This window comes from Ptychodera flava, chromosome 11, assembly GCF_041260155.1.
Source record: "Ptychodera flava strain L36383 chromosome 11, AS_Pfla_20210202, whole genome shotgun sequence".
NCBI lineage: Eukaryota > Metazoa > Hemichordata > Enteropneusta > Ptychoderidae > Ptychodera > Ptychodera flava.
In genome coordinates this window covers 34,072,056-34,087,554 of record NC_091938.1, presented here as the reverse complement: position 1 = coordinate 34,087,554, position 15,499 = coordinate 34,072,056, and the positions used below count along the sequence as shown (strand labels likewise).

General features: G+C 35.2%; 1 protein-coding gene across 1 annotated transcript in view; it reads right to left on the bottom strand.

Moving 5' to 3' along the window:
• Positions 1-316: 316 nt before the first annotated feature.
• LOC139144133 (1-phosphatidylinositol 4,5-bisphosphate phosphodiesterase delta-1-like) overlaps positions 317-15,499 on the bottom strand; it is a 44,825-nt gene continuing 29,642 nt past the window's right edge. The window contains exons 11-20 of the mRNA XM_070714792.1: positions 14,740-14,825; positions 13,790-13,872; positions 13,211-13,324; positions 12,213-12,306; positions 10,984-11,163; positions 10,535-10,642; positions 9,981-10,042; positions 5,147-5,270; positions 3,939-4,088; positions 317-3,567 (exon numbers count right to left, since the gene is read on the bottom strand). Coding sequence (XP_070570893.1) covers positions 3,470-3,567; positions 3,939-4,088; positions 5,147-5,270; positions 9,981-10,042; positions 10,535-10,642; positions 10,984-11,163; positions 12,213-12,306; positions 13,211-13,324; positions 13,790-13,872; positions 14,740-14,825 — 1,099 coding nt within the window. The 3' untranslated portion in view covers positions 317-3,469. The remainder of the gene's footprint in view (positions 3,568-3,938; positions 4,089-5,146; positions 5,271-9,980; positions 10,043-10,534; positions 10,643-10,983; positions 11,164-12,212; positions 12,307-13,210; positions 13,325-13,789; positions 13,873-14,739; positions 14,826-15,499) is intronic.

Genomic DNA, 15,499 nt, shown 5'->3' with positions numbered 1-15,499 from the left:
AGTTCTGTCCTGTGTCACATAATTTTTGCATTGTTCATTGTCCTGTATAGTCAAATCCAAATTCACCTCACTCGCGTGCCTGAGGTGAAAGTGACATCACTCCGCAGTCAAGAATAGCGTCAGAAATGAAGTTTCAAAGACTTGTAGTCCAATTGTAAGATGAGTAGCAATGACTCTGTTAATCACAGAAATATTCACTGTGTTTAGATGTGTAGGTTTGTTTACATGTCCAGAACAGAGAAAGCCGTGAAGCCTTGTAGTTGCATATTAGAAAACAATGGATCTGTTAGTCACAGAGATATTAGACAAAAGAGAATCCCTTTGAAGACATTGAAATTTTTATTTTCCTCAATTCTGCATCCAAAAAATACAATGGAGTAGTGATGTCAGAAACATAAAGATACAGATATCTACATTACATTAAAGGCAGCTGCGAAAATATGATCAGGAAGCTTCAAATCTCACACTTTCACAAGAAAGCGCCCTCATAAAGAGATCGGAAGATTCTTTTGTTTTTTTCCAGCTGACGAGAACATTTCTCCTCTTCTATTTGAATCACAATTTCCAAGTTTCAATGAATCTGACAGGGTTTTCTTGCCTTCCATTTTCTGTATTTTTCAGCGCATGAACATTTTGACTGACATTATACAACACCTAGTCTCAAATTAGATGAATAGACACTACTATCTGCAGTCAACATCATGTTTATTGCATGATAAATATTTTATCCCAAACATTTACCACTTGTTTTCTCACATCATCTTTCCCATAAACTTTCCCCAGTAATTCTTTTACTAACACCTACAAATACAACTTCAACCGATTCAGTACAATTGAAATGTTCTTCGTCAAAGAAAAAAAAACCAGTGTGAAATGTACTTTGCCAGAAAGGAATAGAAACCATTTTACAGCATGTAAATTATAGATTAAAATATATTTTTCAATTAACATATGCTACATAATTTTACACATATCAAAATCAATAACTACAAATCTCAGTGTAAATGTACATATTTCCTGATTCAACTTCAAAATCAATTGCAATCTTCCATTCTGTGAAAGCAGAGCATACATTATGAAACAATACAGTATACGGTCTGTGCTGATATGCAGCAAAACTACAACTTACAATCAAAACTGTTGGAGTGATTGAAGTAAATTTGGCAGCGATCCAAAATCATATAATGAATAATCATAATGCTGTGTGGTTTAAGTTTTTATATCATGTTAGTATATCAAATTACTTGTGGCAGCTGTGTATCTTCACAAACAAATATTTATGCTACAGTGCAGGATTTCCTGATGACTTAAATGCTGTCTTCCTTTATTAAATGAAACAGTGGGAGACCGAATGATAGCAAAATCTGATTTCACCCAGACACTGACAGATTCAACTGTTCAAGATTCTAGCTCAGGTTCCATGTATACAGTTCAATTAAATATGATTTGTAGACTGTCAGTCATTATGGTAATCATACAAAACAGATATCAAAAACTAACCTTACAATATTTCATTTTTTAAACCCCACAATTATATTAAATGTACATACACTACATCAAACCTAAGACCCACACAGATGGAATGATAACACTTTTTTCCAAGATTTTCTGAGTCGCATAACTTCCATGCATCTTTCTCTACAAATGAGGATACATAGATAGATACATGTATGCTGACACAGTGGAACCTTGACTGATACTAGAGACTTGCAGTGTCAATGACAGGTCAAGGTCATCCATCATCAGTCAAACATTGGTACACAGTTGTAACAACTTCACAACAATCATAGGGACACCTAATCCTTCTATAAATTCTCATAGATGAGTCACCGACACAAAAACATTCAAAGCCACCTTACAGAGTGTCACCAACACAAAGACAATCAAAGGTTTCTAACAGGGTGTCTGCTGTTACAGACCACTGTGATATCACGACTACATCAATGCAGTATCTCCTCTAAATCAAGTTACTACATCTACAAGTCTGTCTGCATGTGAATTGTCAAACTTTTAAAATCTATAAGTGCTAATCTAAGAAAAACACATTATACAGAGATATGTTTTCACTTTGCAATTTGCCTTCAACAGAATGTCCTGAAAATATTAATTCTATTTGACTACTTTAATTCTGTATTCAAGAAGTATTGTGTGACTTTGTTCACAGCTCAAATATTGATATGCCACATTACCATGGTAATTCAATTGTTGAAAATACTAGGAAAGTACTATGAAAATTTTGCATAGAGAATCATAGCATCTGTTGTCCTTGGAATGAGAGCCTATCACAGTGCATGTAATGAATGTTTTGGAAGGCAAACTGTTTACAAAGTCCATCCTTTAAAATAAGTACATCTCTTTTGCCGTATACCACTGGTCTACAGCTGACAGATTACATACAAAATCATTACATGTGTACTTGTTCTACTGTGGAAGCAGGAACTACAGAAGGTCAATTGACTCAGAGATTTGATTGGCGACATGATTACCTGATTTACATATAGAATTGGACCACCTGGTCTACTATGTAAAGACCTGTAGAAGACCATGTGATTGAAAAGATTTGGAAGGCACAATTAAAAGAGACAATTTGAAAATGAAGATAGTTCTTAATCTAAAAGATACATTATTTGAAGATTATTAAAAAATATAGGCACACCTTCAAGTAAGATTTTCAGATACAAAATTACAGATCAGTACCATCTTTCTTGTAGATAAAACATGATTAACACCCTGGTATTTGCTTAAAATTGATTGAAAATGGTAAAAAGGTATTTTCTGTTAAAACAGATTGGAACTTTGGATGATTTCAAGAATATCCAGGAAATGATTAAAATACCTCTTTTAGTAATCTTTGATCAAAAGTGTCAGAAAAGCATTAGAGCTCAGGAAGATTTGAAGAATTTAAAATTTCATGATTAAAATTGACATTATATTATTTGGAAGGAAAGACTTCTATACATTCACCTGATTTTTTCATTGATTAAAAAGATTCATGTATGACCATATGTTCATGAGGACTGTTTAGTACTGAGTAAAATGTGAGTTTTCTAAAAAGCTATACAAAATTCATGTATGCGTGTACTCTAAAAATTCCTATGACTAAAATATCTTGATGATACAAATCCCTTGGAAGTTGATAAAATCCAATCTGGAAGTTAATAATTTTGTTCTGTTAAAAGTGCAGCATGCTTGTTCTACATTTGCATACAAGACCACTATACATGCATATCTAATTTAAAACGGATAAAACTTGCAAATATTGGAATTGCACATGTTAGTTTTTTTCTTAAATACAGAATACTGGGTGCTAAAATCTGACAAAAGTTTCACATCGCTTATAACATTACCATATGTTGCAATTTCATATTAGTAATTGGTGTCCTTTTATGGTATTGCTGATCATATCCATGACCTTATAAGGAAGATATGTGTTAACATCTGACCATATATGGAAGATAGGAAGATTCGCTCAAGTCTTCTTGGCTGGTGTGATGCTAACATTAACAAAGAGGCTTGCAGGTAGCAAAGGCTCTCCGACTTTAGACAGCAGAGGGATGTGATGATAGCCTGTTGAAAGAGTAAAGAAAGATACACCTAAATTTAGAACAGAACTTACAGATGCACCCAATCTGAAAGAATGACCACCTCCATATAGTGCTCACTTCTTCTTGGTCCCTTGGGTGACCACTGTACTCAGGTTTGACTGTGTGTCTAAAATTTGTGTTTTTCTAAACAATATCTACTGTATATTTTACTTAAATTCAAAGAATATGATGAATTTACCATGGTTGAAGAAGGAACATATTACTCCTGTCTACGCCTTTTCAAACATTGTCTGACTCCAAAATCCAATTAAAAGAGGTTGTAAACAAATGAGTAGGGTTAAACCAATCATGAGTTGGAGGGGGGTTCTATACAGATATGATTGAATGACTCACCCTGTTGCATGCTGGTCATGGGAATAGTGTATTGACCTATGAACTCATTGGTGCCTATCCTCTCATAGTCACGTACTAGAAACCTAACCATGGCCAGTTCCGGTACTTTGATGTCAAACTCAAGAGTCTCATCCCATTTTGGATTGAATCCTGGAAAAACAAGAAAACAGAGTTATGTACAAACACTAGAGGGCGATAACATCAGACAGGGACATTATCAAACACTGTTTGGCTGTTGTTGTATGACTACAAGGTGGCATTGTATGTGTATAACAAAGAGTATTTTACTAAAATCACATTATTACAAAGATTCATTCCATTTTCATTTATTTGTTCACCCAAGATAAAATACTGGCTGGGTTCACCTTTTAGAATGACAAACAGTCATAAAGTTGGGTGAGATAAAAGTTTAAATTTATGCAAATGTATGCCAATCACCCAATTTCCTGGCTTCTTTTTTCTACCACAATCAACATTTGAAAAATATTTAACTCCAATCAGGCAGGGTCAAATTATTTGAAATTTTCCCAATTATATTCTTTAAATTCTTATATCAAGACAAGAACTTTCTTTGGCAATAAAGTTACATTTTGAGTACAAGTCATTTCAATTTTGCGTATCATGATTTGAATCACTTTTTCAAATGCTAGTCTTTCAACCCTGACATTTACGAATGAGAACAGACAATGCAAAACAAAGTGTCGTTTTTTCAACACATTCTCTAGTTTCAAGTGAGATATTAAATTTCATTAAGCAATACCATCTTTTTTCAATCTGAATAATTAATTTTCATCATTAAAAACAAACTTGAGATTTTCTACCCTAAATATGTACCCCTTTATCCTTCGAGTAAACTATTGGTATTGCACTAAATTCTGGATTCTAAACGTTTTGAAAAATATAACACGATTGCAACTATTATAATTGGATCTTCATATTAATCAAATTTCTCAAAAATGTTAGGTGCTCTATAGCTGAATGTTGCAATATTACAAATTACTCATAAAAACAAGTGTGTGACTTAAAAAGATTTTATTTTCTATTGGATATGAACTCAAAACCTATGGTATCAACTGTCCTAGCAAAGACATCGGCATTCAGAACCACCTAGCTACATCTCCTTCTCAATGGATATTGAATTAATGTGAAATAAGGTTATAGAAAGGTTACTGTCAGATGAAGGGGACAAATACAATAAATAAACTTACCATTGTCATGAACAACTTCTGTTTTAGCTTCATTCCAATCACAAGATGCACCATAGATGTAAACCTTCACATATGGATCAATAATTTCACTACTGATCTTTGGTAGTTGTTGACCACTTATCACCTACAAAAATCATTGCACAGAAAAATAAAATAGACTTTTCTGTCAAAGCAGAAATCAAACAAGCCTTATGAAACGGTACACATGGTATGAAGAAGGACAATTTACAGGATATCATAGTTTAACCTAGTGTCAAATATACACCATAAGTTAATATGCACTTCACAACAGACAGTTTAAAACTTTTTGAATGGGAACATTTTCCCTAAAAAAGTTTAAACCATTTTCTCTTTCATAATAAGGAATAACCAGATATGAACTGAAAATGCTCACGTGTTTCATACAGTTATGTGTAAATTTGAACCTTTGCCACATGTTTGCAACTTCATTGAAAGTATTATGATCAACATAATGAACAATAATCACCGCCGATTAATTCTCAAAGGTCATGAAGTATACAAATATGTAATTAGCTGAAATAAAAATATTAAAGTTCTTTGACTGCTGTCATTGTAAAACCATTTTATATAGCAAGTGTAATTACTGTTGGCCAAGTCCTTCAAGCCATATATGCCGAGCTGTGAAAGCTCATTACATATGCAAATTGTAAATTAGCTGACATGAAAATGTGAAATGACTTTCGATATTGTTTTAACCAGGTATAATCATCAATGTTGTCATGTTTTGCCAACTTTGATCAAGTAAATCCCAGTATATATCCCTAATAAGCAAAGTTCATTAAATATGTAAATTAGGAACTGACTTAAGTAAAAATGCTTAATGATTGTCATAATGTTGTATCATGGTATCTGCAATATATGTAGCAAGTTTTGTCACTTTGGTCAAGTCAATTCAGATATATATCTCTAATTAGGAAAGTTCATTAAACATGCAAATTAGGAATTGGCTGAAGAGAAAATTCTTAATGACTTTCAATAATATTGTATTACAGTGTCTGAAATGTACATAGCAAGTTACATCAATTTTGATCAAGTCAATTCAGATGAATATCCCTAAGTATGAAAATTCATTTAATATGCAAATTAGGAATTGGCTGAAGTAAAAATGTCTTTTGACTTTCAATAATGTTATATCACAGTATCTTGAATGTATATAGCAAGTTTCAATGACTAAAATCAGTTAAATTGTATTGCTAAGTTCTCCCTATATATCAAAAATCAGACCTCTAGCTCTATGGCTGGCTCAGAATTAGATATGTGCATAATTAATGAGGTACAGGATGTGATGTCATAAGGTCTCAGATAATACCAAATATGAAGGGTGTAGCACTTGTGGTTACTTAGTTATGGCCATATATGTATATTTGAGGTTAAAGGTCATCGGGGTCACATGACATTTTGTCAAAAATTGTATTGCTAAGTTATCCCTATATACCAAAAATCAGACCTCTAGCTCTATTGGCTGGCTCAGAATTAGATATGCACATAATTAATGAGGTACAGGATGTGATGTCATAAGGTCTCCCATCATACCAAATATGAAGGGTGTAGCACTTGTGGTTACTTAGTTATGGCCATATATGTATATTTGAGGTCAAAGGTAATCGGGGTCACATGACATTTTGTCAAAAAAATTGTATTGCTAAGTTATCCCTATATACCAAAAATCAGACCTCTAGCTCTATTGGCTGGCTCAGAATTAGATATGCGCATAATTAATGAGGTACAGGATGTGATGTCATAAGGTCTCCCATCATACCAAATATGAAGGGTGTAGCACTTGTGGTTACTTAGTTATGGCCATATATGTATATTTGAGGTCAAAGGTCATCGGGGTCACATGACATTTTGTCAAAAAAATTGTATTGCTAAGTTATCCCTATATACCAAAAATCAGACCTCTAGCTCTATTGGCTGGCTCAGAATTAGATATGCGCATAATTAATGAGGTACAGGATGTGATGTCATAAGGTCTCCCATCATACCAAATATGAAGGGTGTAGCACTTGTGGTTACTGAGTTATGGACATATACTCATATTTAAGGTCAAAGGTCATCGAGATCACATGACATTTTGTCAAAAAATTTGTATTGCTAAGTTATCCCTATATACCAAAATCAGACCTCTAGCTCTATTGGCTAGCTCAGAATTAGAAATGCACATAATAAATGAGTTGCAGGAAGATGCAAAGGTCAAAGGTCAAGTGGAATCCCCAAAATTGTGGAGAGCAATTTGGTCCCCTACTGGCCATTGTCCAATAGACGCTGGCTGTCTTGGACTTTAACATAGGCCAGAATAAGCCATTGCCATAGCTTAGCTGCATAGGTATAGGGGAGGTCAAAGGTCATAGAAAAATCAGAAAAATAATACTTTAAAAATCTTCTTCTCAAAATTGGCAAGACCTGTGACTTTGATATTTGGCATGAAGGAGCAAGGCTATAAGGTCTAACCAGGATTAGGTTGGTAGCGGGTCGAGTTGACTGGGGTCGAGTTGGTTAGGGGTCGAGATGTCCAGAAACCATGGTCATCATGCTTCCCATAGACTACCATGTATCACAAAAATAAAACTGTGATAACTTCATTAATATGCAAGCCACGCCCACCAAAACCTTTTCAGTTCTAGCCATTTGAATTCTGAAGATGTCTACCAAATTTGACTGAAATACGTTCAGCCACAGTCCCTCTATCCACCGGTCTGGAAACGTGGCTGGTTTCTTTGTGACACTCCGTGATATGAACCAACACACGATTCACACCTTAAACAAAGGACACTGACAATGTTCAACTGGCCGCTATATCGATGTCGCTACCCCACGATCCTATGACAGCCGCAATGTGATCGTTCAAAAACATGACGTTTGTGGTTGTTATTTTCAGAATATCACAAAACATTACAACTTGTTCACTTTAGAAACACTAAACAATTTATTTTTTCATTAAATGGGTAACGTTGCCCCTCTAGATAAAGCTTGAAAGGGACCACACATTATGGTTGCATTATGATCACGATCGAAAAACAAAATGGCCATGCACTGTTCGCAAGTGTCATGGACTATTGCCCGAAATCAAGAAGACAGGCAAAATCAGCTGAATATTAACATCGACAGCTGAGTAGTTCATTACCAAATTTGTTATTGTGTTGACATGATAGCATTTTGTAAAAGGTATTTACTGTGCCTGAGCGCGAGCGTACGTATCGAGAGTTCGCCATATCACAGTCCCTCTAGTGGATAGAGGGACTGTGGCCATATTGACGCTACATGGGAAAATGCTAAAATCATCAAAAATCTACGTGCATTTCTGCAGTTGTCGTTCCTATTCTGCTCAGTTAACAGACATAATTTCACAGAATATTACACAGAAAACATATTTAGATCATATTTGGAGGCACTGACTACTAGCATTGCAAGAGAAATGGACGACAAATTTCCGGTGTGTTTCCAGCCGTGCCTGAGCGAGCGTACGTATCGAGAGTTCGCCATATTGACGCTGCATGGGAAAATGTGCGACCACACAACTAAAATCTACATGCATTTCTGCAGTTGTCTTTCCTATTCTGTTCAGTTAACAGGCATGATTTCACAGAATATTACACAGAAAACATATTTAGATCATATTTGGAGACACTGACTACTAGCATTGCAAGAGAAATGGACGACAAATTTTCCGGTGTGTTTCCAGCCGTGCCTGAGCGAGCGTACGTATCGAGAGTTCGCCATATTGACGCTGCATGGGAAAATGTGCGACCACACAACTAAAATCTACATGCATTTCTGCAGTTGTCTTTCCTATTCTGTTCAGTTAACAGACATGATTTCACAGAATATTACACAGAAAACATATTTAGATCATATTTGGAGACACTGACAACTAGCATTGCAAGAGAAGGGGGACCACAAATTTTCCGGTGTGATTCCAGCCCTTGCTTGTGCTACGTACGTCAACACACTCGCAGCGGTCAACCCCAGAAATTATCGCACACTATCATCATTTACGATGGGATAAGGATCACGAAAAACACACACCGGTTTCAGGATATGATAATTTCTGTCTTCGTGTCGTAGATAGACGCAGAGAACACTTAATAGAGCCAAAAACAGCGAAAATTCGAGAAAATCGTACACAAAATCGGGGACTGTGGTATGCAGGACAAACCCAAGCTACGCATTATCACGTGAATGGCCCTCGTATCGCGGTTCGGCTGTGCGGTCTAGGTGATTGACACCTTTTACAATAGGCGTTTCCAGACCGGTGGATAGAGGGACTGTGGTTCAGCCGTTTTTGAGATAATGGGGATACAGACACACGGACACACAGACACACACACAGACACACACACAGACAGACATGGCTAAACCATATGCTCACGTGTGTGAACACGTGAGCAAAAAATCAGGTCTTGTTTTGCAAAATGTCAGTAACAGAAACAAATTACCTATAATTTACCATTATTTGAAACTCAAAATGGCCATTATCTCCAGGTATGTTATAGCCTGTAAATTCTATGGGGAACAATTGAATTTTAACAAATGCAAGAGCAAAATGTACCTTTGCTTCATAGACTCTGATTTCAAGTAAACAGCAGAATAGAAAAGCTTTGTTAAAATTTATCTCTGAAAAACTTGTCATGAGCTGCTTTCTACCCCTCTTCATTACTGATAAGGTACATATTGTGTTATCAAAATTATCTGTGTTTGTTTGTTTGTCTGTCTGAGCAGCGTCCACTTCTGTATTAATTCGACCCTGACATAATTAAGAACTACTTCCACATTTTGCTAATAGGGATGGAAATTTAGATATGCCATATCATACCTTGATTTTCAGAAGACACCTGGATTCATCACCTGGGTTCTCCGGATCAAATGTTGTTTTCGCTGTGAAACAATAACATTAGAGCAAAATACAGCATCTTACTCACAACCTTCAAATCAAAATAGCATTAGCTACATGTACATAGCAAAGACATTAGACACATTCAAGAGAATAAATATACTAGTATCGATAAATTACTTCCAGTAATGTACAGGTACAACTTGAACTTTGACACATAAATTACCGAAACATTCACATCTATTGAAAAATGTTTGACAGACAAATCCTATTACAGCATCATTCAATTTCTACAAAGTTGGTTAATATCATGCAGCTAAAAGAAACCACACAGGGTGTATACAAGTTTGCTTTCCAATCTGATTTAGTTTCCAAAATAAGTATATTTATCATGCTTTTGGGTTTTTTGACTTCGCTGTTTTACTTACAATGTATGAATGATGACATTGTTCAAGGTTTAGCTATTGTATCTATTGCATCTTCAAACAGTTTCTTGACAGATGTCAACATCTAGCAGAAAATGAACTGGAACTTACGTGATGTTAGGATTGATGGTTTTAGTATGTATCCACAGTTACCATTCTGTTTGAATTTACCTAGATACAGATCCATCTCATCGCCTGATGTCTGGTAATTCAATGCAACTATAGATGGAGCAGGAAAAAACAGAAGGTGAGGTTAAAATGGCATTGGAACTTTTTTGTGGAATTCAGCTAATCAGTGAAACAGATTGGCACTGGCCATGTGACTGATTGTTAAACCAGGGGTGTATTAAAATTGGAAGACAACAGCTTTACATGGTGAAAGACATGTCTAACAATGCTGTAATATTGAAGAGTGATTGACAACTTCCAACATTTGATGCTGCAAGGTGACTTTTGGCAAGATACATTTCTTGGTGAGACATCATGTGACAGCTGAACTGGTAACGGCATAGCAAGACAACACCCAAAGACTGATTTCCATTGTGGGAAACCAAACTTACCGATCTGACATCCTGCATTCCATAGTGTTTGTGGATTGTAGTTGCTGGAATTGGTTCTAATTCCACCGGGATATGTACGACTCAACTGAAGCTGGTTGTGTTTGATGTAATCAGGGGCACTCTCCTTGGCCAGTGACAGGGCTTTGCTTTCACCGAATGATGACATCTCATAGAAAGAATCTTTGTCGACAAACAAACAAGAAAATAATTGGTTGTTTTGTCCACTGCATTAGTGAGAACAGTGAGTGTAAACGAATGAATACACCTAAAGGAAAGATATTTGGACTCTCAAACTTTTACAACACTTTTCTGATCTACCATTTGTTGTTGTTAAAAATCTCGCAAACAGCTGCTAAGATAATTGGTAGACCCACTCCGTCCCTTTCAGTGCTCACAGATAATGCAATACTGCGCAAAGCACGAGCAATCACTGCTGACGTAAAGCATCCTTGTATTCCTTATTTGAATTATTGCCTTCAGGAAGGAGATTTCGCTGCTTGAAGTGTAACAAATTAAGGTACAGAAAGAGCTTTGTTCCAACAGCCATTAAGAGACTCAATCTCTGAAGTGTATTTTTTTTTCGTGTGTTTGCTGACTTAGTCTGTGTTTCGTTTTGTTTTTGTTTTTATGTCTGTCTGGTTGTTATTTCTATCCTCTTAGCTGTAGGTGATTATCCTTTTTTAGGACAATAAAGTATAATAATAATAATAATAATAATTTGTTCGGCCATGGGGCTAAATTTGAAGCTAAAGGAGTAAATAAACTTACTACCTGCTTATTTTTGTAAAAATTGAAAATTGAAAATTTCAATTTTCTCATGGACTTAACACAGAGATGGTGGCAATTTGAATTTGGGTTATTGGTAAATTAAGAGTATTTGTTTCCATAGTAACACAATTTGCAAAGATGAAACCGTGACCCTTGAGTTTTATTCTTCGTTTTGAAAGAGAATGGTTCAAATTTCGTTATCAATAAAGGAAAGTTTGAGCAAAAGTTTAAGTCTTACGATTTTAAGGCGCATACTACCTTCACACTGGTGATCAGCACAAATGCAGACATTCAAATATTTAGAGTACTTGGTTGATATCATCATGGAAAATATATAGTATTTAAAGTTCAGCCAAAGTTTGGTTCTCAAAATCAAAACCTCTTCAGTGATGTCCACAATTATCTGCTTCAGTAATGCTTTAGTAATAAGTTAAAAAACAGCAAATCTGCCTGATACTCACAATTCTCTCTGGTATGTTCAAATGATGAGAAGTGAACACTCTTGCATAAAACTACCAGATCTGACAGCTCCTTGGCTAGTTTCAATTTCTTTTTCTGTTAATGATAAAAAAATTTTATAATGAGAAAATTCTTGAATATACTTTTGCTATTTTTTGCCAGCATGTCAGTAATTTTTCTTAAACTGGCTTGACTTTGTTGAATAGACTTTGTCAATGGAATTCATGATGAAGTAGTTGGAGCAAAACAGGAAATAACTGCTTGCCTGAAGCACATAAAATTTGGCTGGCAGGTAAAATTCCACATTACGTGCCTGATGATGTGTGAAAATAACTGCACATTTTTGGTTTACTGAGATGTAAAGGCATTAAACAGGTACATATGATTATCATGACAAGCACACTATTTTACTTGATCTGGTATCTTTCCAATGTTGCCGACCAAGATGTATGGTTGTTACCTTTCTATGAATTCCCTGCTCTGGGGATAGGTGATGAGTTTCTGCCTACAGGTGGTTGATGAGTCCACCTTGCAAAGGCAAACTATTTGCTTTTAAAACCCGAGATATTGAGGATAGACACAATTTATGTTTCTCTTAAAAACCAATATTAGCACACAGTCAGATGTAAGTAATTACATTCTGTAATGTATTTGGATAGGGCTTTATTCTGCAGCTTTCCTTCCTGCAAATCTTCGTTTACAAACTTTGTGAAAAGTGCTACATCAAATGCCATCATACTTGCAGAATGTTACGTTGTAGTTTGAATAATTTAAGTGAAAAGAAGATTCTGCTCCAATTCTTGAATAGGCACTCATGTTACATGGAAACATTCAAGTAAACATAAACTTGAGTGAGTAAAACTTTCCCTGTTACCTCTGTTTTCGAACTGCTAACCTGCTTCCCTTTCAAAAATTTTGAATGAACACACACATAAAAAGAATTTAATTACTGGGGTCTCCCTACATTTTCTTGAAACTCTTGTCTGAGAGAGAAACTTACTTCCTTAGATTGGACGTTCTTCTTGACTTCATCATCATCCATATCAGCTGCTTCATCTTCATCACTCACTTCACCATCATCATCCTCTTTGACTGCCTCCTTGAGTTTCTTACCCTGAAAAATCACCAAATAGTGAGGATATATCAGACAAATTTCACACACAATTTTACTGGGTCATATAATGGCAGCTGAAACTTGCTTCCATAAATCATAAATCCAGTTTTCAGAATTCCTTCAGAAAACAACTTTCCTCTCTGTTCATTTCATTTAAGAATTCATTTAACTTCATGGGAAAACAACTCTGTGACTTATTACTCTTCTTGTGTTTACACAAAAGAAAATTCTGGTGGAAATAATTCTTACACATATCATGTCCTTCATTTTGTTGTTTTTGCTATGGTTTTATGTATTTCCAAAACACGCACAGAAAACCCAACAACAACACGTCAGAGGCAAATTTCTCACAAAACACTTTCAACTTTATCATACCCATATCATGTATGGCTGCAATAAACAGTGATGATGTGTTGCACTGAACAAGCAGGAATTGAAATGCTGAATATCTGTGTTGGAAATTACCTTGACAAGAATCTTGCCCTTGAGGTCCTCAGGTGATGGTAACTTTGTCATCTCCTTGGTAACAGGCTTGGTGTATAGTTTGTCTGAATTGCCATGTTAAGGTCTCTTGACTGTTTTAAACTAGCCATTACTGGTTTGAAAACTTAATTAAGCAATCATCATGAAAAGTTTCTGCTCTTAAGAATAAATGGTAAACTTTATATTTCAGTGTTTGACAAGAAAAATTCAATATCACATGTGTCCACAGAGAAAACCTGTGAAACAAAATATGGGTATATTTCTCATTGTTTGGTAATGTTGATATCTGCAACATGGTTGACCAATCAGGAACCTGACACATTTTGTTGAAAGCTATTTAGATTTCAATTTTCGTAAAACTGACCTGCCTAGAGCTTCAGATGAATTCAATTACTTTCAACAAACAGTGAAGATCTGCATAATGAGGCTTGGGATGAAGTAATGTACAAAACATATATTGTACTCTATAATCACACTATCTGACCAGAGTAATGCTAGGGTAATGATTGAAACTGTCAAATCAACTGCCTTATGGGCGCCTAACTACATCAAAGATATATAGTTATCTGTTCATATCACTGAAAATTACATTAATTTCCTCAGTATTTAAAATCAACTGGTGCAAACAGCATACAGTATGTTCACTAAAGAACTTGCATTGTGAGCGAATTGAAATATAAGAAATTTATGATTTGTAGTTGAGAAAAATTGACATTTCACGAATGGCTGAACACATAGCAAAGCTGATTTTGTATCACTGACTAGTTTAAAAATTTGTGATTTCACTTCTCTTATGTGACTATATTACTTACCTCATGATTATGACAGACAAATCTAAACAGTGTCCCTCATTTGCCACCTAACACACACATATGACTCCCTAACCAAGAAATTCACTATCTAACACATTATGATCAACTTTCAAAGGATACCACCAAATATATCCACCATGTACTTGGCCATGATAGCTTGCTGTGGAACACTGCAGTGATTCTCAATGGATAAAATCACAGGGTAGCTGAGTTTACAAAATAGGATAAATTCATGAGTTAGAACTGCAATCTTTCATTTCAGAGTTTCATGTACGTAAACATTATGAAGTTTCCACATTTGAGGTTTTTCATCATCAAGGATGTTGGTAGCAATGTTATTTGATTTGTGAACGGTGGCAGTATAACATCAACTAGACCCTTTGAGTGCTGTAATTTTTCCCTCCAAAATTCTAGTGCAAAATTTTAAACAATTTTTATGATTTTTTTCGTAATAATTTAGGAGCAAATGGATGTAGGTTTACATTAGCTTCAGTGTTTGATCAAAATGTTGGGAAAAATCTAAAGAAAAATTGTCTTGATCTGAAAAAAATTGTATGCGCTATATTTTTAAAGGTGACAAAATTTGACTTAGGCACTCAAAGGGTTAATCTTTGCCTGGCATTTGAACATTTATTTTAATTCTGCGAAGATGCTGGTCATAAATTTTTTTCAAATCACTTCTAGGATAATACTGTTCTAAAATGATTAATTTGAACCTGTTCAACTTGATTTTGTAAGTCCACACCGGACGAAGGGTGTGGAGCCAAGAGAATATAACATGAATCAAACTGAGAAGTAAAACATTGAACAATTTAAGGAAATAAACTAGGAATGATAACATAAGCGACCTAGCGGCCGATATAGCTCCGCTGTGTTTATG